Source organism: Homalodisca vitripennis, chromosome 6, assembly GCF_021130785.1.
Source record: "Homalodisca vitripennis isolate AUS2020 chromosome 6, UT_GWSS_2.1, whole genome shotgun sequence".
Lineage (NCBI taxonomy): Eukaryota > Metazoa > Arthropoda > Insecta > Hemiptera > Cicadellidae > Homalodisca > Homalodisca vitripennis.
Window position 1 is genome coordinate 132,415,728 of NC_060212.1, and position 24,779 is coordinate 132,440,506.

At 36.1% G+C, this 24,779-nt stretch overlaps 1 protein-coding gene across 6 annotated transcripts in view; it reads left to right on the plus strand.

Moving 5' to 3' along the window:
• LOC124364923 (bcl-2-related ovarian killer protein) overlaps positions 1–24,779 on the plus strand; it is a 54,599-nt gene that overhangs the window by 27,786 nt on the left and 2,034 nt on the right. For 3 of the 6 annotated variants that reach the window (XM_046820734.1, XM_046820735.1, XM_046820738.1), the window contains exon 2: positions 23,997–24,702. In XM_046820734.1, coding sequence (XP_046676690.1) covers positions 23,997–24,702 — 706 coding nt within the window. Of the gene's footprint in view, positions 1–9,288; positions 9,443–17,027; positions 17,154–18,934; positions 19,117–23,996; positions 24,703–24,779 lie in introns of those variants that run through there. The other 3 variants (XM_046820736.1, XM_046820737.1, XM_046820733.1) reach the window with 3 other exon arrangements.

Sequence of the window (24,779 nt, forward strand, 5' to 3'; positions counted from 1 at the left end):
GGATCTTATCAGGCATAATAAGCAGCGAGCAGATGAACGGTTAGAGGAATACCAGCCGTGGAAATAATGCACAGAAATAGATCTCCCTCCAGTTACTATAAATCTAATTGAGACAAATACTCCTTAACAACCGACAATATATATTTTAGCGTTGATATTCCCCAACCAGTATTGAGTTAGTTCCTTTAAACTTTGAACACTGTTAAAATTAATGGACGAGTGGAATGAAAATATGTCTTTAGTTACTTCTGCACAGTAAGTAATCATTGTTTTTTATAAACATGACCTCATAACACTCAGGGTCCCATTAACTTTGTACTGTGAACGTACAGAATATTGGATTAAACTGTAATTTAGTGACCTAATAAAATAGTCAAGACTGAATTTCCCATTGTTCGGATTTCGCGTGGACCGTGGGAAACCCTATTAAGCGTTGTTCTCCATTAATAACACCTCTTATCTAGAAGAAATAGACTAGCAAGCGTGCATTTTATAGCTTATCCAACGCAATTATCGCATTTATTGCCTAGTAATAATGCTATGACGCAATGTCCAGACAGCTGGTGAATCGATATTGAAAGGGTGTCTTCTCAAGTTCGTTAATTATAACAGAATTTGAATTACGACTTTAATTTTGTACTTTTTGATACAGCTTTCCTTAAGCAGGAATGATACTGGCGCCCAAATCTTTTCAAGGACGGACCGGTTCCGGCCATCAGACCGCTTAACGATTAGTATGTACCACACTTGAAATGGACTCACGCAGGCTAGTGCCCCTAACATTACGCATGCGCCTGGAGGCTACGACAGTAGAAATATTTTTACGCATATTTCTTCTTATAAGGTGCGCTATAAGCGGTCTGAAATGTTAATCGTCAAGTGTAGTGCTGGCGGAATCCTGACCCATGCAGTTTTATTGGCTGGACTCCACCTGTGTTGTAATCACTTCATTAACCGCCGCTTCAGTTTCACTCCACACTTCTCACGTCGCAGTGTTACTGCTGAAGGCAAGTCTCAAGCGGTCGGTTCTATCTCAGCCTAATTAGAACACTTTGAATGGTCTTATCGACGGCATTACATCACGTGCATTTATACAATAATGACATTATTTCTTTAGTAGGAAATAATCACTTATTCATTTTGGAAAACTCCATGGTTCTGTTAGATTGTTATAGTCAAACAACTGTTATTACGAAATGCTATTACGAACTTATCATTGACCGTAACCTTCGATTACCGTGAATGGTCTCGTCCTATCATTTTTTTATAGTTCAAAGAAGAGTTATTGAGGGATGTTTTGCTTTAGTTTACAAAATGAGTTGTACTTTAAACTTTAATATCTGGCCAATACTATATTTATTGTCAAAAACTGGGATCTAAAAATTTATTAAGTTGGTTGTTATAAAGCAATGATTTCAATTGTTCTATACATCAGCGAGGGAATACATTTCATTGTTAGGCAAATGAAGATAAGATTAACTGCAGTTAAATATGCAAAATAACTGCTTGGTATTTCAACGTCCCATAAGACTATATAGAGTAATTCATTTTTAATCAAATATATCTCGAAAAATCAGACTAAAATAACACATATTAAAAATGCCAATCAACATTAAAATCAAAAATAAATGTAACAAGTTAGTAAAGTAACATTTTATAAACACAGTATCTACATTGTATCAGCAGCGACTGTGGCGGCGACGGCAACGTCACAGTAGACTGATTTAAGTTGACAGACGGCCAGATAAATCTGTCATTCTGTTGCGGTAGAAGAAACAGCTGATTGTGTGCGATAATCAGCTGTCATTATTGTGCAATAGCGGACCGCAGTATGGTAACACTGTCACTGACAAACTGCAGTACACTGTCACTTCTCACTACACTAAGGCTCTGTGCTAATGTAAACTTCATGTTCATTGTGTTTGTATCCGCTAATAATTTGTCCGGCTTTTTATGATGGTGTGAGCAGTTGGTTTTACTTTATCACAATCAACAGCCGTGTCTCAATCTGGTGGACCGTCTGGTGTGTCTTCTTTATTCCAATCATCAGCTATTTATAGATTTGACTTTGAGGACAGTTTGGCACTAAGGATAATTAAGTTTAGTTTACTGTGTCATCTGATGTTTGTACTTAAGAACCGTATGTTCTGGCGGCCATTTTGATTTTAGCCGCATTAGAACAATGTTAAATCTTATGCACTTTCACAATTTTATTTTTCATTTAAAATATATAATTAATAAGCACCCAACCCTTTTTTTAGATTTTACGGTATTTTGAAAAGTATCATGTCCATTTAAACATTAAACATGTGTACACTTACAAGACAAACTAAAAGGAATTTATATGTATATTAATAGGTTCTTCAAAATGAAAAACACCCCGTTACGCTACTATAAAAAATAAGGGAGTAAAAGTAGATGGGATTTAACATCATTCTTATGGTAAAAAAACTTGTAAGCCATTCAACTACAGCCGGACCTTAACTCGTAACCCCATAAGTGGTATGAAGCCTTGTATGGGTGTCCTGATCACTTGTAGGTGATTACTGTAGACAGTGCAGTAACACAGACTGTCATAAGCTTTACGTATCTATTTCGTTAAATAATTATTATCATCTAGATTGTATTAATGAATTCTATGCACCATAAATTATTCCAATAATGTAATATACCCGTTCTCTTATTTATTTGTTTAAATGTTACTAGTGACGATGAATTGATTGATAAGTAAGTTTAAGAATCATTATTAAACATAATTTAAACATATGTTTAGATACATTCTTGAAGCTCTTGTCTTATTGGAAATGATATATTAATTTAAACAAACTCTCCAATAATATAAAGTTTTTTTATTTTTGTGAGGCCTTTCGTACTCAATGAGTACATCTTCGGACTCACTTATTTGTGTGAGTCCGAAGATGTACTCATTGAGTACGAAAGGCCTCACAAAAATAAAAAACTTTATATTATTGGAGAGTTTGTTTAAATTAATATATGTTTAGATGTTCAAAAACTAGTATAACTGAACTAATTCAGTAGTCGAGAGCAAAAACAGCTATTAAAACAGAGTTAATCACATTATGAGGTAAACTATACGTAATAATAACAGCTTGTAAATATTAATATTACAAATGTCAATATTGGCTTATTTCTTTAAATATAGAATAAAAAACATGGATGACGTCAGCTAAGATTTAACACTTCGGAGTGGCGATTCTGAGCGGTCTAAGACGTCGGACTTTGATTTTGCATATGTATAAATCCTGTATCTGACCATAACATTATTTATCGCAACCATCGACGTTATTCTTTATAGACTATTCCACGTATTCTGTTTGATACAATTCTCGCACAGGCTATTGGCCCTAGAGGACGGACATAATGAGGCTTACAAACTTGTCGTATTAGCCTGTTATTATTGTATAAATTAATTATACATATTAAGCTGTGAATCTGACTGATCATCGATATCCTCACAAGAGTGGATCACAGTTGTTTCAGGCTACCAGTCTAACAGATACCATGGTGTTGTCCAAAATGAATAACGTGGCTATCTCCTACTAACGAAATTATGTCATTATTGTATAAATGCACGTGATGTAATGCCGTCGATAAGACCATTCAAAGTGTTCTAATTAGCCTGAGATAGAACCGACCGGTTGAGACTTGCCTTCAGCAGTTACACTGCGACGTGAGAAGTGTGGAGTGAAACTGAAGCGGCGGTTAATGAAGCGATTACAACACAGGTGGAGTCCAGCCAATAAAACTGCATGGGTCAGGATTCCGCCAGCACTACACTTGACGATTAACATTTCAGACCGCTTATAGCGCACCTTATAAGAAGAAATATGCGTAAAAATATTTCTACTGTCGTAGCATCCAGGCGCATGCGTAATGTTAGGGGCACTAGCCTGCGTGAGTCCATTTCAAGTGTGGTACATACTAATCGTTAAGCGGTCTGTTGGACGGAACCGGTCCGTCCTTGAAAATATTTGGGCGCAAGTATCATCCCTGCTTAAGTCAAGCTGTATCAAAAATTTCAAAATTAAAGTCGCAATTCAAATTCTGTTATAATTACCGAACTTGAGTAGCCACCTTTTCAATATCGATTCAATAGCTGTCTGGACATTGCGTCATCGCTTTATTACTAAACAATTAATGCGATAATTGCGTTGGATGAGCTATGAAATGTACTCTTGCCAATCTTTTTCTTCTTGAAAAGAGAAGTTATTAATGTAAAACGACGCACCATACGGTTTCCCACGATCCACGCGAAACCAGAACAATGGGAATTTCAGTCTTGACAGTATTATTAGGTCACTAAATTACAGTTTAATCCAAAATTCTGTACATTCACTACCCAAAGTTAGTTATTTCCCTATCACTTGAAATTGTTGTTGACATTACGTGGCACAGGCATATTTGAAATGCACCTTAGCTTCATATACTTCTCAAAATCCTGTTTCCCAAGTTACAGACCTACGTCGCCATTACGAGCTTGTAGGAATATTTCAAATAGTTCAATATTTTACGCGTGGATACCCTGTCCGCTTAAAAATTTAATATTGATAAAACTGCAAAAGAGAAAAAAGTTTTTGATTTCACTAGTCCACTCTTAATTTAATAGTGTTTACGTTTAAAGGAACTAACTCTGTAAACCATGCTGGATGGGATACCGACACGATAATCCTTGTAGAGAGAGAAAACCATACAGTTTTACGGTATGCTGTACGAATAGGTCCGTAAGATAACATCACTAAACAAACCTCACTTGACTAGTAGAGTAGTTTTAGTGATAAATTATTATCAAATTTGATATAATCTTCTCAATATTGACATCGAGTCCTTAAGGTTCTACTACTACTACTGAACACAGAACTAGGAGCCTCATAGCAAATATTAATGTAGAATGAACTTGGTATGAGTTATTAAAATTAGTCTTATCAATCTACTTTTGCTTTGCAATTGATATTATTAATGGGAAACAAGGGAGTCCTATGGATAATTTGGAATTTGAACCACAGCAATTTCTAAGTCTTTTAACTATATCATTAAGATGATAAATTTCACTTTCAATTTAAAACTGTGTGCTTTCATTATACCAGGGTGGTTTATTTTACCAACGGTCTGCGTCACGTAAGCGTTTATTGTGGACATTAACCGAAACAGGTCAATTATGTCACCTTAGCTTCTAATGCTCTTCAAAATCCTACCACCTTCCGATTATGGATCTACGTCACCATGACTAAGTTGTGGGAATATTTATATTACCTTGTTAAATGTAGGAATATTAAACTTAGGTACCCTGCCCTCTAAGAAGAAAGTAATATTTACACTGAAAATGAGTAACTTAAGACCATTTTTGGTTCGAGTGTTAAGTTTTATTATTTTAGAAAACTATTTCTGCAATCCATGCTGGATGGAATACCGATGCAATATTCAACATTAATATTGCCCATTTGTCTAGATTATTGTTACTTATTGGAGTTAGATTACTGTCATTTATTTCCCTGACCATTGTTTATACCATGCTTGCCCCTTATTGTGCCAAACAAGATCCAAGCACATATTATTGAACGATAAATTCATGATGACAATTAACTCTACCTTAAGGCGAAACCTCTTTTTTACTCACGATAATCAACCATATGGTGTCACTCCTTCCTCCCACTTACTTAGATCTTTGATGACCGAGAAGTTTATTATAATTCTCGTAGATTCGTAATAACATTGTTCGGCGTAATATATAGGTTTTAAAATTACAGACCCCCTTTCTAAAACAGGAGTTTGGAAGAATTCTCACGAATTTTAAATATGAACAATTCATCTTAGAGCCAATGGCCACACGATATATACATAGGACCTTAGATTTGAGTTAGAGATAGCTCAGGTTCAAATTCTGTCTGTCACTGTAGCGTGTTTTATCAGTACCGTCGATCTTGTGCTGCATCTAATCTCCTCCAAATTCTTTTCGCACAGACGGCTTATGAGGACTGTCAAAATAAGGCTTCAAACCCTGCGGTCTGAGACTCCAGATGATTCGTATAGCACTCTAGTTTTGGAACGAAATTTCTATTAACACTAAACACAAAACAACCACGGAAGAAAATATCATGTCTTAGAGTTGGCTCAAATATGCATTACGTTTAAATCTTTCTGAATACTCCTTCTTTGTTTGTATTTTATAATGGCTTATTTAGTATGACATGTGCTTTGAACACGATAATAATCGTAATTTCGAACCGTTTCCGATAGAGTTTAGTATGTGAGTTACGGTACATGCTTTGTATATGTTACATAGCCAGCTTCACTCAATAAAAATGATCTAAAAGTTTATCTCGACTGTTGATTAGTGCAAACCACAGGTAAAATCTTTGTGTACTGGAATTAAAAGGTAGCGGCCCCTTAATTTGCGAAAGAGTTTAAATGGATTATACCTATAATCATTGTAGAAGATAATTTAAATGATAGCCTTCTGTATAGAAGATTTTTTTACTCGGTATTTGATATCTTAGAGTTTGTGACTCCATATTGATTAACAATTATGAATATTGAACTTGTTCTAAATTTTTAAATGACACGCAAATTACGTACAATTTTAAGATAATTGTTTTCCAACCCTTGATTTAAACATACTAAGCCCACGATTTATTAAGAGGACTATTATATGAGTACAACGTAGCCACAACGTTGTAGTCTCTGCATTATTGTCAATTTATTAACTCATCTTTAATTCGGTATTTCAAGATAACTGTAATAAAATCGAATTTTCTTCTGATTATTTCAGAATAGTTCAATGTATTATATTTTGGTAATTTATTTATTGTTTGATATACCAACGATTTAATTAAGCTTCACATCAGTCATTCTAAAAATGGACTCATTTGCTGATAAGTTGGGTGTACTGCTAGAGAATAAAGGTCGATTATCAATTCTACACAGCTAGGTCGAATCTGTTAAGAATTTAATTATATTAGTAATTTTGTGACTCAAGGAACTTAGGCGTTGGTTTAAAGTGGATGGACATTTTTTGTTGGTATGACTTACGCTTTTACCAGCCAGGCCAGACATATCATGACTTACAGGACGGGCGAGCAAACCACGTGCACTGTCGATTACCCAAATCCACGATAATCGTGAGTGAACCTGGACGACTAAACTCCATTAGAAGCTAAAGTAGATGAACAACAGGCGGTTAAAGTAAAGGCTATTGTGGGAGAAAGCGGCCCATTCGGCGCTAATAAATCTTGCGCGCCGTCAAACACTGATACCATCTGAGACAGTTTATTGAGCCATTTTGAGAAAGTGGCCGAAGGCCATTATTCAAAACATCGTCCACGCAAGGCAGTGAGGTTCAGTGGCATTTGACTCGAAACTGAATCTGCAGCTGGTGCCACAGTGTATTATTACAAGGATGTACCTTACGGTGGCATTTTTAACAGCCTTCACAACAGCAATTAATGCTGTATCAGTCCAAACAGAAGCGTTTGAAAATTTTCAGTAATAAATTTGTATTATTGTATAGTTTTAATCTAAAATTAGTAGTAATATGTAAACATACAAACCCGTACTACGGAATATGGAAGGACTCAACAGAACGTAACAAAAGGACCCGAGGACTGCCATTTATCTTCTAACACCAAAATCACAAGAGTTCTTCCTTAGAAAAGGTAAACCTGTACACCAGGCTTCAAGTCTCACGACTTTTCCAGAATACGAACAAAGACGATTTTGAAGAAAGCCCTGTTGAATCCCTGATAAATTGTTCATCCTAAAGCTGACAAGCTATGATGTGATTGGATGAAATATAAAACAAAAGAGTAAAAGCTACTGGTTGTCATCCATGGCACTAAGCAGAGACAGTACACACAGACATCTAAAAACACGATTTCTCAAAAGATGGACTTTTTTATGCTCCATATTCATTGGTGACATTGAATGGCCAGAAAATTAAGCCTGCGCCGCGAAGTCTGAGATTGATACAGTAGCTTAATGAGCACCCATACAGTAACTTAATTTAAAAAATTTCATTTTGCTCCCATTCGTAAATTATTGTTTTACCGTTTACATTTATTTAACTTGCAATAAATGTCTTATATAAAAGGTATTATTAAGAATGTGGACTTCCACACAAAAAGAAATATATTACTCAACACTATCACGTAGAGATAGATGGAAACGAAGACCGGCGAGTTGTCAGCAAATTTACTTAAGTTACCTTTTTTATTTCCCTGATAGTTTCCCTAAACCGAATGGCCTTTTCATTTTTCCATAAGATGGTTTTACCGTAATAAAATATTTTGATTTCAGTAAGTAACTTTTTAAATAACACAAAAATAAATTAATATTGATCAAAATTTGTGAACATTTCTCTTCAGAAATAAACGTATTTTTAAACTTAAAATGAACGCACACAATAGATGGTTTGGTGTGTTAAATTTGTCTAAAACCAATAGAATTTGAATATTTTAAAGTCGAATTTTCAAACAAAGATAATTAAACCAAAACATTTCGAACAAGCAACAAATTACATTTATTTACGATACATATTGATTATTTTACAATATATATACTGTACACATATATATATATATATATATATATATATATATATATATATATATATCCATGTGTATGAAAGGTTCAAACCAAATAAAAATTCATTTATTTACTTATACCTTATATTATATTCCTATTTGCGAACTGCATTCCAGTTGTCTTATAAGTTCATATATATTATTATTATTATTTGAAAATTACAGTAGAGAGAAGCTAAACAGTACTGACAGGCTATTGAGTCAAGGGCCTGTTAATAGCCTATGCGTATGCTCGAGTTATGATTTATTTAATAAAATTTACAACAAAACTGAAAAAATTACAACATTTTTTTAAGAAAAGAAGAGGAGGTTAGTAAGAGGGTGGCATTAACATTGAATAATGCCAAACGCGTAGAATCGATTATATTTTATGTCTATTTTACGTCACTGTACCATATTACTGATCCTTACACTATAGACAGGAGAGCACCAATCGTCCTTTGAATGCATATGAGTTTCTCGAGTTATTAAGGTAAACCTATCAATAACCCGCACACATTAACTCCAGTTACGACTATGCAAATGAGTCCCACCTCATGACAGCGTGATGACATGCCGCACAGCAGCACACAATAAAGCAATAAACCGCGAGGAAGGCGATGAGCCAATTCGTAAGCTTCGCTAGACCCGGCAGCAGCGGGTGGCGAATTATTCAGGGAGTCGTGTTGAGCGGAATAGATTAGCTGGAAGCCTTGGTAACACAGAGCGACGCGGCACGGTGCGGTAGAGGCCGTGACAGTGGCAGTGACAGTGATCGTGATTGCTGAGGTGATTGTCGTCGCCTGCGTCTCCACTAGAAAATCACCGGGGTGATTTATATTTGGGATGAAGCAAGTCACTTTCAGGTAATATTTCTTCCGTGGTTGTGAAGGGAAGTTCATCCTAAAACTTACTCTAGAAGCTTAGAGTCTGATCGGTGCAAGAGCGTAGCAAACTGAAATAAGGGAGAGTTGTAACATTTACATTGTATCTATAAAACAGATCACAGGGACTACGCTGAACGTAGAAGTTGAGTAGTGAACTCAAGAACGTGAATAGGGAACGTTGATTAATTTAGGAATAATATTATTTCAGAGATCAAATTACCCAAGATAAAAAGGTAAATCACATTTTTTTCTGTTTCGTAAGAGTTATATTAATAAAACAAAATATTGATAAGAAACTTAGTTTTCATACAATTGCATAACTCGGAACCTAAAATTTAAAAATCTGAGTGTAATCCCCGGATCAGATTACTAGTGTGTCAGCTCACTATATGGTATAATCGGTCGTTTATGAATTGTGTTAATGTTCATAAACACCTGTTGCTTATGAATTGTGTTTTTACTTGGAAGTTTTAAATGCCAAAGCCTAGCTCATCTTATATTAGAGTTAATAATAAATTAATCAACAAGAAGTCTACCTTACAATTTATTTCAATGCTGTATCCCTAGAAATGAATATCTGATATGCGCTATTTTATTAATAAGTACAAGCTTAATAACTATTATTAGTTAGGGATTTAAATAGTTAACAGATCATAAATTTAACGAAAAAATCCCGAAAGTGTAATTATCTATATGTGCATGAATTCATGTTGTATAAAAACAAACGTGCCACATAAATCTCTGCATGTTCATGTATATAAATACTATACAACAATCTCAAATAGAAAACATGTTAATAAACCATTTTATTCAACTGAAAAAAGTCCCATTTAAAGTTACTTAACTTGAAAGTGTTAACATAAACAAAAATATGTTTAGGTATAATATACTCAGTTTTACTCACTAAAAGTTTAATATAATTATAAAATCAATTTGTATTCCTTCAGGACTACGCACCTAACTTTTCAATGCTCTATATTTAGCATAGTTTACTACGTTAGTTTTCACTTTTCATTCTTGGTTTCAAAAGTTTTGTTTATTAAAATATTAAATAGACTTAATTTATATTAGTATTATAATACAGATCAAAGTACAGAACATACATAGATTCAACTTCATAGTCATATGCAGTATTATCGAAAATTTTGAATAACTTAAATGTACTGCTTTGTAATATATCATACATTCAGTTTTTTTTTATTTCTATAAATTAGTATCCTACTATTCAAGCAACAAACAAAATTAGTGAACTACTGTAACTACTTTTCATGCACGGTTTATAAAACGCTCCTATGAGCCGTGAGAAGAAAACTCTTATAAATTCGTTTTGTAATAAGATATAAAATTAATTTTTAATCGAGTCTGCACTTATGGCCGGCCATGCGAAGACCGGTGTTCGTCCAGTGTACCTGGCGCAATACTTAGCATTCAATGATTTAATAACAAGTAGTTAAATGGCTAATTATATTAATAGTTTGATAGTTAGCATTACACAAGCTATTATGGTAGCATGGAACCAGATATTATGGTAATTGTAGGTAAATTAGGTTGTGATTACTTCCACAAAGATACTGTACACGCTAATACCCGTTACTAGCGGTCTTGCACACATATCCAGCAGTATAACAGACCTCTAGCAATCTCATTTAAAACATTCCGTTTTTACTGAATTATAAAAGATGGTCATTGGAATCACGTGATCTAGTGCCATCTTCGAATTATTGAATGTTAGTTCTAGCGGATAATGGATCTTAGCTTCAGTAGATGTCACGTTGTGTCGTATTTCACCGGAGCTAACAGATTACCCTGCAATGGGAACTAATTGTTATTCTGTAGTGTACTTGTGTCTTAGGATACTTGCAGTACTGTACCTCCTCAGTAATGTCGCGTTGTGTCGTATTTTAACGGAGCTAACTGATTACCCTGCAATGGGAACTAATTGTTATTCTGTAGTGTACTTGTGTCTCAGGATACTTACAGTACTGTACCTCCTCAGTAATGTCGCGTTGTGTCGTATTTTAACGGAGCTAACTGATTACACTGCAATGGGAACTAATTGTTATTCTGTAGTGTACTTGTGTCTCAGGATACTTGCAGTACTGTACCTCCTCAGTAATGTCGCGTTGTGTCGTATTTTAACGGAGCTAACTGATTACACTGCAATGGGAACTAATTGTTATTCTGTAGTGTACTTGTGTCTTAGGATACTTGCAGTACTGTACCTCCTCAGTAATGTCGCGTTGTGTCGTATTTTAACGGAGCTAACTGATTACACTGCAATGGGAACTAATTGTTATTCTGTAGTGTACTTGTGTCTCAGGATACTTGCAGTACTGTACCTCCTCAGTAATGTCGCGTTGTGTCGTATTTTAACGGAGCTAACTGATTACACTGCAAGGGGAACTAATTGTTATTCTGTAGTGTACCTTGTGTCTTCAGGATACTTGCAGTACTGTACCTCCTCAGTAATGTCGCGTTGTGTCGTATTTTAACGGAGCTAACTGATTACACTGCAATGGGAACTAATTGTTATTCTGTAAGTGTACTGTGTCTCAGGATACTTGCAGTACTCTACCTTCCTCAGTAATGTCGCGTTGTGTCCTATTTTAACGGAGCTAACTGATTACACTGCAGTGGGGAACTAATTGTTATTCTGTAGTGTAACTGTGTCTTAGGATACTTGCAGTACTGTACCTCCTCAGTAATGTCGCGTTGTGTCGTATTTTAACGGAGCTAACTGATTACACTGCAGTGGGAACTAATTGTTATTCTGTAGTGTACCTGTGTCTCAGGATACTTACAGTACTGTACCTCCTCAGTAATGTCGCGTTGTGTCGTATTTTAACGGAGCTAACTGATTACACTGCAATGGGAACTAATTGTTATAATGTAGTGTACTTGTGTCTCAGGATACTTACAGTACTGTACCTCCTCAGTAATGTCGCGTTGTGTCGTATTTTAACGGAGCTAACTGATTATTCTGCAATGGGAAACTAATTGTTATTCTGTAGTGTAACTTTGTCCCAGTATTCTCACAGTACCCTACCATCTCAATAAATATCGCGTTGTGTCGTATTTCACTTCAGTTGCCTGATCTCACTGCAAGAAGAAATTATTGTTATTCTGTAAGATAGTTGTTTCCCAGCATTCTTACAGTACCATATTATCTCAATAAATATCGCGTTGTGTCGTATTTCACCGCAGCTGCCTGATCTCACTGCAAGGAGAACTTATTGTCATTACGTAGGTAGGTGTGTCCCTGCATACTTGCAGTACCGTACCTTCTCAATAAATATCGCGTTGTGTCGTATTTCACCGCAGCCACCTGATCTCACTGCAAGGTGAACTAATTGTTATTCTGTAGTGTAACTGTGTCTCATTATACTTGCAGTACTGTACCTCCTCAGTAATGTCGTGTTGTGTCGTATTTCACCACAGCTAACTGATCTCACTGCAAGGAGAACTAATTGTTATTCTGTAGGTACTTGTGTCTCAGGATACTTGCAGTACTGTACCTCCTCAATAATGTCGCGTTGTGTCGTATTTTAACGGAGCTAACTGATTACACTGCAATGGGAACTAATTGTTATTCTGTAGTGTACTTGTGTCTTAGGATACTTGCAGTACTGTATCTCCTCAGTAATGTCGCGTTGTGTCGTATTTTAACGGAGCTAACTTATTACACTGTAGTGGGGATTAATTGTTATTCTGTAGTGTACCTGTGTCTTAGGATAATTGCAGTACTGTACCTCCTCAGTAATGTCGCGTTGTGTCGTATTTTAACGGAGCTAACTGATTACACTTCAATGGGAACTAATTGTTATTCTGTAGTGTACTTGTGTCTCAGGATACTTGCAGTACTGTACCTCCTCAGTAATGTCGCGTTGTGTCGTATTTTAACGGAGCTAACTGATTACACTGCAGTGGGGACTAATTGTTATTCTGTAGTGTACCTGTGTCTCTTAGGATACTTGCAGTACTGTACCTCCTCAGTAATGTCGCGTTGTGTCGTATTTAACGGAGCTAACTGATTACACTGCAGTGGGGAAACTAATTGTTATTCTGTAGTGTAACTGTGTCCCAGTATTCTTACAGTACCCTACCATCTCAATAAATATCGCGTTGTGTCGTATTTCACTTCAGCTGCCTGATCTCACTGCAAGGAGAACTAATTATTGTCATTACTGTAAGGTAGTGTGTCCCTGCATACTTACAGTACCTTACCTTCTCAATAAATATCGCGTTTGTATCGTATTTCACCGCAGCCACCTGATCTCACTGCAAGGAGAACTAATTGTTATTCTGTAAGGTAGCTGTGTCTCAGGATACTTGCAGTACTTTATCTCCTCAGTAATGTCGTGTTGTGTCATATTTCACCGGAGCTAACTGATCCCACTGCAAGGAGAACTAATTGTTATTCTGTAGTGTACTTGTGTCTCAGGATACTTGCAGTACTGTACCTCCTCAATAATGTCGCGTTGTGTCGTATTTTAACGGAGCTAACTGATTACACTGCAATGGGATCTAATTGTTATTCTGTAGTGTACTTGTGTCTTAGGATACTTGCAGTACTGTACCTCCTCAGTAATGTCGCGTTGTGTCGTATTTTAACAGAGCTAACTTATTACACTGCAGTGGGGATTAATTGTTATTCTGTAGTGTACCTGTGTCTTAGGATAATTGCAGTACTGTACCTCCTCAGTAATTTCGCGTTGTGTCGTATTTTAACGGAGCTAACTGATTACACTGCAATGGGAACTAATTGTTATTCTGTAGTGTACTTGTGTCTCAGGATACTTACAGTACTGTACCTCCTCAGTAATGTCGCGTTGTGTCGTATTTTAACGGAGCTAACTGATTACACTGCAGTGGGAACTAATTGTTATTCTGTAGTGTACTGTGTCTCAGGATACTTACAGTCCTGTACCTCCTCAGTAATGTCGCGTTGTGTCGTATTTTAACGGAGCTAACTGATTACACTGCAATGGAACTAATTGTTATTCTGTAGTGTAACTGTGTCCCAGTATTCTTACAGTACCCTACCATCTCAATAAATATCGCGTTGTGTCGTATTTCACTTCAGCTGCCTGATCTCACTGCAAGGAGAACTTATTGTTATTCTGTAAGATAGCTGTTTCCCAGCATACTTACAGTACCATATTATCTCAATAAATATCGCGTTGTGTCGTATTTCACCGCAGCTACCTGATCTCACTGCAAGGAGATCTAATTGTTATTCTGTAGTGTAACTTGTGTCTCAGGATACTTACAGTACCGTACCTTCTCAATAAATATCGCGTTGTGTCGTATTTCACCGCAGCTAACCTGATCTCACTGCAAGGAGATCTAATTGTTATTCTGTAGTGTAACTGTGTCCCAGTATTCTTACAGTACTGTACCTCCTCAATAAATATCGCGTTGTGTCGTATTTCACCACAGCTAACCTGATCTCACTGCAAGGAGAACTAATTGTTATTCTGTAAGTGTACTTGTGTCTCAGGATACTTGCAGTACTGTACCTCCTCAGTAATGTCGCGTTGTGTCGTATTTCACCACAGCCACCTGATTCACTGCAAGGAGAACTAATTGTTATTCTGTAGGTAGTTGTGTCTCAGGATACTTGCAGTACTGTACCTCCTCAGTAATGTCGCGTTGTGTCGTATTTCACCGGAGCTAACTGATCTCACTGCAAGGAGAACTAATTGTTATTCTGTAAGCTAGTTGTGTCTCAGGATACTTGCAGTACTGTACCTCCTCAGTAATGTCGTGTTGTGTCGTATTTCACCGGAGCTAACTGATCTCACTGCAAGGAGAACTAATTGTTATTCTGTAAGTGTAGTTGTGTCTCAGGATTCCTGCAGTACCGCAAGTCCTGAGGTAAGCGTCGCGACCTGTCGTATCTCACCGAACCTGACTGATAACACTGTAATGAGAACTAATTGTTATTCTGTAAGGTAGTTGTGTCTCAGGATACTTGCAGTACTGTACCTCCTCAGTAATGTCGTGTTGTGTCGTATTTCACCGGAGCTAACTGATCTCACTACAAGGAGAGATTCTAATTGTTATTCTAAGGTAGTTGTGTCTCAGGATACTTGCAGTACTGTACCTCCTCAGTAATGTGTGTTGTGTCGTATTTCACCGGAGCTAACTGATCTCACTGCAAGGAGAACTAATTGATAGTGTAGCTGTGTCTCAGGATACTTGCAGTACTGCGTACTGTACCTCGTCAGTAATGTCGTGTTGTGTCGTATTTCACCGGAGCTAACTGATCCCACTGCAAGGAGAACTAATTGTTATTCTGTAAGGTAGCTGTGTCTCAGGATTCCTGCAGTACCGCAAGTCCTGAGGTAAGCGTCGCGACCTGTCGTATCTCACCGAAGCTGACTGATAACACTGTAATGGGAACTAATTGGAGGACAAGCCAAGTTATGTTGCGGTATAACCAGTTCTCTGTCTCTGCACCGCCTTTCTGATTAGTTGCCGATAAATTCCACAAATTACTGTGTCTCTGGATGTGCGTTTAGGAAGTGTTTGGTTAATGTTCTGGAGAGTCGTAAGCGCTTGGGTGGTCATTAATAAAATCGTAACCATTTCCACATCCATATTAAGTTTTAGTGCCGCACAATGCGTAGCTGCAAATGTGAATTACCCCAGCAATTAAGTGGGTAATTCCCTTTAGTAAAACACACCGATTATTTAAATTACTATAGCATTACGTGGAAGCCTTTTAATACACGATTTAAGTAATTCCTACATAAATATAATTACATTTGAGCAAAAGCTTTTTATTAACTATAAATTCAATTAATTCTTATACTAATAAGATTTTTTCAGAAATTATCTGAAAGCCACATATTACACATTGCAAGACGGAGAATATGGAATGACTCACTTTTTCTCTTTTCATATTTTTCCGATCCATTTCTTTGGAGAAACCTTCAATAATGCAGTAGGCACTTTTTATAACCGCTTAACAAATTGTAAAACACCGGAGGTGAACTTTTTGAACATCTAATTTCAAAAAGATAACCTGAATTTCCCTAAACATTTAATAGAATAGACCGACTAGGTGATTTTGTCATTTAATCTGTACTATATTTTACAATTCCTTTGAACATTTGATGATCATAGTTATTGTCAAATATCATTAGTTTGGAATTTCAATAAATATTTTTTTATTTATAAATATTTTAAATGGGTGGAAATGATAACCTTCCTTAGTCAAGTTATAAATGTTACCAGATTTCGTATGAATTTCGATTCTATTTCTAGAAGAGGAATATATATACTTCTTATTCTATTTCAAAATTCCTTATTGATAATATTTCTGTTATTAACGTATATGTAATTTTAGCTAATTTTAACTATAAGAGAAACTATATAATGTAAGTATCTTTCTCTCTACATTTCCGCTAAATATGAATCTCCAACTTCTCCATTAAGTCGCACTAACCAACTATAGCGCTGATCACGCCTTCACCCGCATATACACATGACTATTTCTCTCTCTTTCCCCCCTCTATCATTGAACACTTCTCCCCTCCCATTCATATCCTGGATATGCGCATATCTTGCTTACTTCTGATACCAGCGCTGTGCTCAGCCCGCCTTTGCACCTTGACATTCCTGACAATCGTAACCAAGGAAGCGTCATCACGGACTCACCCGCCTAGCCGTTTATTCATACCAGGTATTCATTTGTTGATTCAATTAGTCCTCTTCTCTGCATTCAACCCAGAAATCACCTAACCTCCTTTATTATCTTGACAATCACGCTACAGGTATACAGTTTTTACTTAATCTGCTTATCCAATTTCGCAACTTAGCGCTGTTATTAACATCCTGGATTATTTCTATGATTCCTCTTTCACAAAGCACTCCACAATAATTTATAATCATATTCTGTCCTAGAAATCATAGCTACACGCACTTATTTCTCCACCGAAAACATACCTTTTCATCCCTTCTCATCCCATCATGCAGAAACAAATACGTGAACGTTTTTTTTTTCAAGTAACCGACCCCTTCCCATTGATGACGTTTAATTAACCAATAATTTCACATTATTGCTCGAAACTCCACCACACCAACAGAGTAGTCATAGAAGAATCTATAAAATCATTGATAAGCCTTCCAATTATCCTTAGCAGGAAAGGATAATCTTAATGCTTCAATTATTATGAGTGAAAGCGAGCCTTAAGTTTCGGCTGTGGTGGAAACATCTTGAGTTTTTCCCCATAAGAACAATGTTAAACCCAAGTGCTTTAACGCTCTTATCCTTGATATTAGCGTCATAGGGGATGTCTCGTTTTAAAGATATAATTAATACATATCCAAACGCTTTTTAGTTCTTGTTATAAATTGTATACGTTTTGTTTATTCAAACTATAAAGCACAAAACTGTGTAACACCTTTTTATGAAAAACCAATAAAGTTATTAAACAGTCTGAAGACTGTTCGATGTGTATAATTATATGTTTAAATGAGACACAAAACATATAATCTTTCTTTATATGTCTTTTTCTTTTTTTTGTCTTTTCTTTTTTTTCCCCGAAAATAAAAAGAGCGTAAAAGTGCTTGAGATCCATTATTTTTGAATCTATTCCTGCTGTTCTAAGAGCATTTCGTACTTATAATGACTTTGAAACTGAGGTGAGTCCGAGTGAAACCTGGAACAAAATAGTGAGTTTCACAAGCACCATTTGATCGACATAAAAGATCAAACAAATGATTATCACTGAAACGGTTGACCACATCGTGATAAAACAGGAAGGTATAGTACAATCAGATGTAGTGCAATATTCGTTTCAAAATCAAAAAAACCAATCTTGGTGAAACGTCTAGGTTTTTATTGTCTTTGATTAGATCTCTTCGATTTCACGTTATAGGTTTGCATCGTTCGGTATTGTAATATCTGTAATAGTGTTGTAATATTTGTGTGGTACCATATTACAGAGGTAACAAAACCATCTATTTTTGAGGTAAACCAAAATATGACGGATAAGCTAATCGTAATTAACAAATACTCGTACTATGAAATATTCTGCTACGACAAATCTATTTGTTGCTTTCATATGTTTCATGCTTTGAAAGATTCAAGAACTTATCTAGAAAACACGACATGTTAATCAAGTTGTAATTCTTATAAGAGGAAATTACAAATCAAAATAAGTACTTTAAACGTCTTTCCAATAGGAGATGAAATATTTATGCTATGTGCTAAAGAGTTATAATATTTTTCTGAAGAGATTAATGTTATATGGAGGTTGACTCGTGTGTTTATAGAGAACTAAATACATTAATGTTCAATTTTATTACATCAAGGTTAGATCATAATCATCTTTATTATTCAATGCAAATACTATTTCCTTTCCGATTATTGGTTTCCATAGTATGGAACAAACTAGCTATTGTTTCCCTTAATGAACATAGCAAAGTGATAGTCTTGGGCCATTAATCAGCTCACCTTACGCTACTGCAGTTGTGTGGTGATCGCGATCAAGATCAGGCATGGCACAAGAAAAGGAAGGGTTCCAACAGATGCAAAAGCGACATCTGTCGTCCGATTACATTAAAGTTGTGGTAAACATGGACGAGGAGAACTGTTACAGCCGATACCATCGTGGTAAATCTAGAAGTGCCGATAACATCAAGTAAGGCAAAGTGATACATTCCTAGCTTTAGTGTAACCTGCCATACAATTTTAATGGCAACATGTAAATGTATGTAGTACACGATGCAAATACAGTGAGATCATAAAGTATAATCTCTGTTAATTGCAGGCGTCAGTGTTAAATTGAACCAAGTCCACAGACCCTTATTGAAAATATAATACTTCCAAAGTTGGGGAGCCGTAATTAAACCCAACATTCCTATTTAAAGCTTTGAAAGTCAAATTTACAGTACTTTAAGCCTAACATAAACTCTATCATAGCTAGTTTTGTTTTATGAATGTTTAATTTACTGTTAATTTAGAAATGCCCTTTTGGTAGGATACTTAACTTGGTTCATTTTCTCTCTGAAGGATATTAAAAAGGAAAATAAAACCAAGAACAATTCTTTTAGCAATAGACTTTATTTTTTACAGTAGATAGTTTTATATCATAAACATTATTATTAGTTCAATATTGATTTACTGGTAGAGTTTTCAGGTATGTACATAACAAAATTATTATCATTCCCATTGCTTTAGGTTGAACTAGACCTTGTTAATATTGGGCCAGAGAGTACAGTGTAATAGTATGCTGAATGAGAGGGTTACAAGAGAGGAGTGAAAGTATATGTCTTCTTCTTCTAGTTCCTTGTCCTCCTGCTGGGGTAAAGCTTGTAATGTTTACTAGTAATTCACGTAAAGGATCGAGATCACTAAATGTTCCCTTGAACGGCACTTTAAAAAACCGTATCCAACTTATCATAGGCCAGTTCACTGGAGGTTTTGTCACATATTTTTTCCTGTTTGTTTCAGCTTTCTCAAGCGATTTTGCGTTGACAAAGTCTCTTGAAATTTTAATTACGTTAAACCGAAGTGCTTCCTTTTTTGAGAATTCAATTATATTGAACCAATCGCCTGATACAAAGATTGACTGGTGCTTCGTACTTTCCCTTTCAACAATTTCAAATTCGCTGTCATCCAGTAGATAGGATTGACCTGACACTAACAATTTCATATAAAAGGTTTGTACTTCTATAGACGGGACTAAACCAACTTTATCAAACTAAGGCTTGGTTTTATATTTCATTTTGTTCTGTGCACGAATCTGAGAAAAAAACTGTGTGTTTAAAGGTCTTTGTATTTTGTGACAAATGATTTAGAGTACAGGAAGCTGGATCCTCAGAGTCCAAACCACCATTAGACGCATCCCAGACATACACATATATCCAGGTTTGTCATTGAAACAATAAATTCCAAAATTGTATACATAAAGGTTTCTTTTATAGTAGGTAATTGATGTGCATAATTTAGAAAATGCAAAAGCTTGATGTAAGTAAAACTTACATACGTACATGTCCGTTGAAGCTTTCTCGGCATCACGTTTAAGTTCTTCGCATGCTTGTTTAGCACGCTTCAAGAGAACGTCTTGTTCTAACGTTAACTTTAATAAAGATAATAAATTTAATTTTTATCAGTTTTAAAACTATTATATGAAACTTGCAAATACACTTCTACAAACAGAAGTGGTTTTGCTCCAAAGTTGTACTGGAAGAAAATCAAGTTTTCAGAGCAATTCAGGAACTGCAGCTATTTAGTGGATTAATACAAAACTGGGACTTGGACCATTTTCCACTGAAAACTATTGTTTTCAGTTATGCTCATGCTGTACTTTACAAATAGACTTGGTTCACTTTCACACTAATTCTCCAATTGTTGATTGGAAGAGATATTAAAAAGGAAATTACGGCATGTTCTCAAACAATAATGGCTTCGTTATGACGTACAAAATATTTTCAGGAGTTACCCTCCGAAAGAATGCACCTTATAATCAATATTTACACATGCTGATACATTTAAAACGTTGTTACGTTAGTTATAACGTGTAATTTGTGTCGATGTCATCATTTTCTTATTTATAAACTAAAAATATATGAAAATTCGTTTAAAATATAAAACATTGGATGAAGTGAATAAAAAGGTGTAAATAGTCGTAGAAGCTACTAGCGTACTAGTAGTAGTGTTTTGTTGGAACGAAGTGAATAAACGATTGCTATCACTACGTAGTTACAACTAAAGGCTTCCCGGAACAGATAGCAGTTGTTGCTTCCTTTCCATCTACTACACCGTAGTAATTACTCAACTATTGACGACTAATGACCCCCTGTCAGACCCATACGATAAGATAAGCGTGAATAAGACTCAATTGGCTGATGTGACGCAACGCTCAAATCATCTTTTGATTATTCAATTCAGTAATGAAGATGGAGGTCCAGATGGTGAACATAACGGTGTTTGCTCGTGTTTTACGGAACTTTTATCATTGAAATATTAAACATTTAAAGTGTAATGGCTTCCAAAAAAACCTTGCACTCCAACATCTTAAACCGTTCCAACTTGAAATCCTGGATTATTCACAGTGCATAAAACAAATTCCATTTTCTCAAAAACTTCTTTTCGTACAATATCACTTTTAGGCAGAAACGCAAAGTTAAAATTTTACATATTCTTCGTGAAACCATAAAAGTTGTTTACCAGTAACATACCGAAGGTCATTAACTTATACGAACACCACCCTAAATTGAAACGAAGTCTGACTTACACCTGGCTCCAAAAATACGAAGCAGTTACAACAAAAAGGTAGCACTTGTTGAGTTTTATTCACATGAATGTGGAGCAAATAGCCAACTACGGTGTCCGATAAACGTGATGCAAAGTAGCCTACTTTCTTTTGACAGCACTTTCAATTTTATTCACTGGAAACGAAGTAATTGCTTCAAAATCAGCGTAATCAATCAAGTACTACTTTTTATACACTTCGCCCAATTATGAGCACGGATGAAGCCAAGTGGTAAAAGTTTATTTGCTTTGAAGGCATTTTGGAGATTGTCGGAAATTTAGCCCCTTTAAAGGCTTTAAAAAAGTGGATTTTAAAACAGAACATTTTATGATAAATTGCTTCGCAAAACGGATATGTATAAGTGATTTATTTTGTACGATATTAGTAAAACTAAAACACTGGTATGTATGTTATTGGCGTTATGGCGTTTTCTTATAAGTGTATGCATAGCTGTTTGTTGACGCACAGCTAATTCAGATTAATGGATTCTCATTTATACAGGTTAGCCATGACCTGTGTTAATTTTTTTGTGGGTGATAATACAACATTAATGTGACTAAAATACTTGAAAATTAAAAGGTTTTTACTCCCACATACCCAGAGAAAAATTATTTTAGTTTTTTAATAAAAACGTGAACATTTCGTAAAAAAACTGAAAAATGTTATGAAATTTCGAAACTTTTAATGGGTCTGAATCACCATAAATGTTAATTAAATCAATTTAAACTGCAAGCAAGTTCTCATTTGCTAGTCTCTAGCATTTTTATAAAGAATTGTGAATGTCAGCTTTTTCTTTTAATTTTTCAAGAAATAAGAACTTCCCAGTTGAATTCCCTGAATTTAACGTTCTGGAAATTCAGGTCCATTAAAAGCCATCCATACTTGCACTAAACTTAATTTAGAATACATTGGTAGCAATAAAGTTCAATAAATGTATGAAAATATTATTATATTAATTTTACAATTTTGGCAAAATGTTGATGTTGTATTAAAAAAAAAGTATTTTTCCCTGGCTGTGAATGAATAATAAATACTTTTGATTCCGTATTTGAGTCACATTTATGTTGTACTGTCACGCACAAAAAACTTTAACACAAGATCATGGCCACACTGTATACGCATTTTATCGTTAAGAAACTTGAAATAGGAAAATCAGTTGTCCGAGTTTAAAGAAGCCACGGCGTTTCTCTTTATTATAGAAGCAATTATAGACCATTACTTCGAGTTTATTGTTGTGGATACCAAGGTAAAATAGATAAAAGTTCCTCGTCACAGTTCTGTACATGTAAGGTGATGAAATAGAGTCGCTGACGCTAGATCTAGCGTATTAAATCGTAATAAAGCTATATAATTAATTAACTTTAGTATTCACCACCGAAGTAGACTTAGTGTATGAGGATTTTTTAAACACTTGTGTCAATTTGCGCAATTGCTGCGTTGTTATACCACTATGAAGATTTACAATTGTTTGTGATTAGAGATTATTCCACTTATAATAACGTGACACTAGTCTGTTCGGTCATACGTGGCCCCTGAAAGGTTATAGTACAGACATACGAGTACATCGCTGACCCACACGTGTACTCGTAGTCTTAATCGCTGGGCTGCCCTTTTAGTCTTCAAGTATGTTCTCTAAGTGCAATAGTCAGTTTTCTTAGTTTTTATTCAAATGAGTTCATGTTATTAAATATATGAACTCCGTAACTAAATAACGTGTACTGACGCGGTAGTAAAGCAGATATTTAAATTAAACAGAGTTATATTTAAGTAGTCATACCACCACATGACCAAACTCTATTTATGATTTTTCAGACTTTTTCTTTATTTTTACATGTAGATAACATATTTTATAAAATATTTAAATACGTTAAGAAATAAAACTAGATTTATGCTATACTTTCAGTTGAAGACTCAGAGAAACCAACTACTGTGATAATATTGTATGTAATGATAAAAAGTGTATTATACTACACAGGCCATGATTATTCGAACAGAATATTATAAAAGAAATTGTTATTTAGAAACAAATTGCTAAAGTGTAGATAGACATAGCTTTAGACAGTATAGGTAATTTTTGAGCCAATGGATGGCGGTCGGTTGAGCGCCTTAGTCCCCTTACAGATCTAGATTATTGTCCTGGTTGATAGGTTATCGGACTTGATGGGTTGTGACAGTTACAATTCAGTAAAAATTGTTTCAAAGCCTAATATTTAGAAAGATTCTGTTTTAAATATAAAGTTCATTAAAATAGTATTGTGTTCTAGGTTGGAAAACAACTTGGGGGATGTACGGAGGTTCTCAGCTAGCAATGACAGCATGTCCATGCAACCCCCTCCTATACAACGTCGTAAGTTCAGCTTTCCGGCTACCCTCCACCACAACCTGCTGGGACTGCCCGAGACCTACCACACGACAGCGCGGCGGCGCCTCAGCAACGTCAGCGACGCCGTCTCCAGGAAGTTCTCCCACACGATCGGCTGGCGCAGCAGCAGCGTGCCCACGGCGGACATCGTGGCTCAGGGCAAGACTCTGTGCGGCCAGTACATCCGGTGTCGGCTGAAGCGGTCCAACATGTTCAACCGGAAGTACGGACTGCAGAGGCTGCGGAGTGCGGCAAGTCTGCCCGGGAATTACGTGGTGCGAGAGGTGTTCCCGGAGTTGCTCAGTATCGGGCAGGAACTGGAACGCTTGCACCCGGAGCTCTACACAGGAGTGGGAAGGCAGGCGAGCTCCACCCCGGTCCTAGCGACCGAGAAAGCGGTCAACACCGTGGTCACGGGGGTGGCCCACGAGCTGTCCAACTCCGGCATTACTTGGGCCAAGATCGTGTCGCTGTACGCGGTCGCGGGGGGTCTAGCAGTGGATTGCGTCAGACAAGGACATCCGGAGTTCCTGCCCAGTCTGGTCGAGTCCTTAGGAGAGGCCCTAGATGACGATATGGCCGAATGGATAGCTCACAACGGCGGATGGGTAGGCCACGATATATTGCATTAGTAGGTTTCTTTAGTTATAGGCAGGAGCACACATGAGGGATCCCCTCCAAAGTT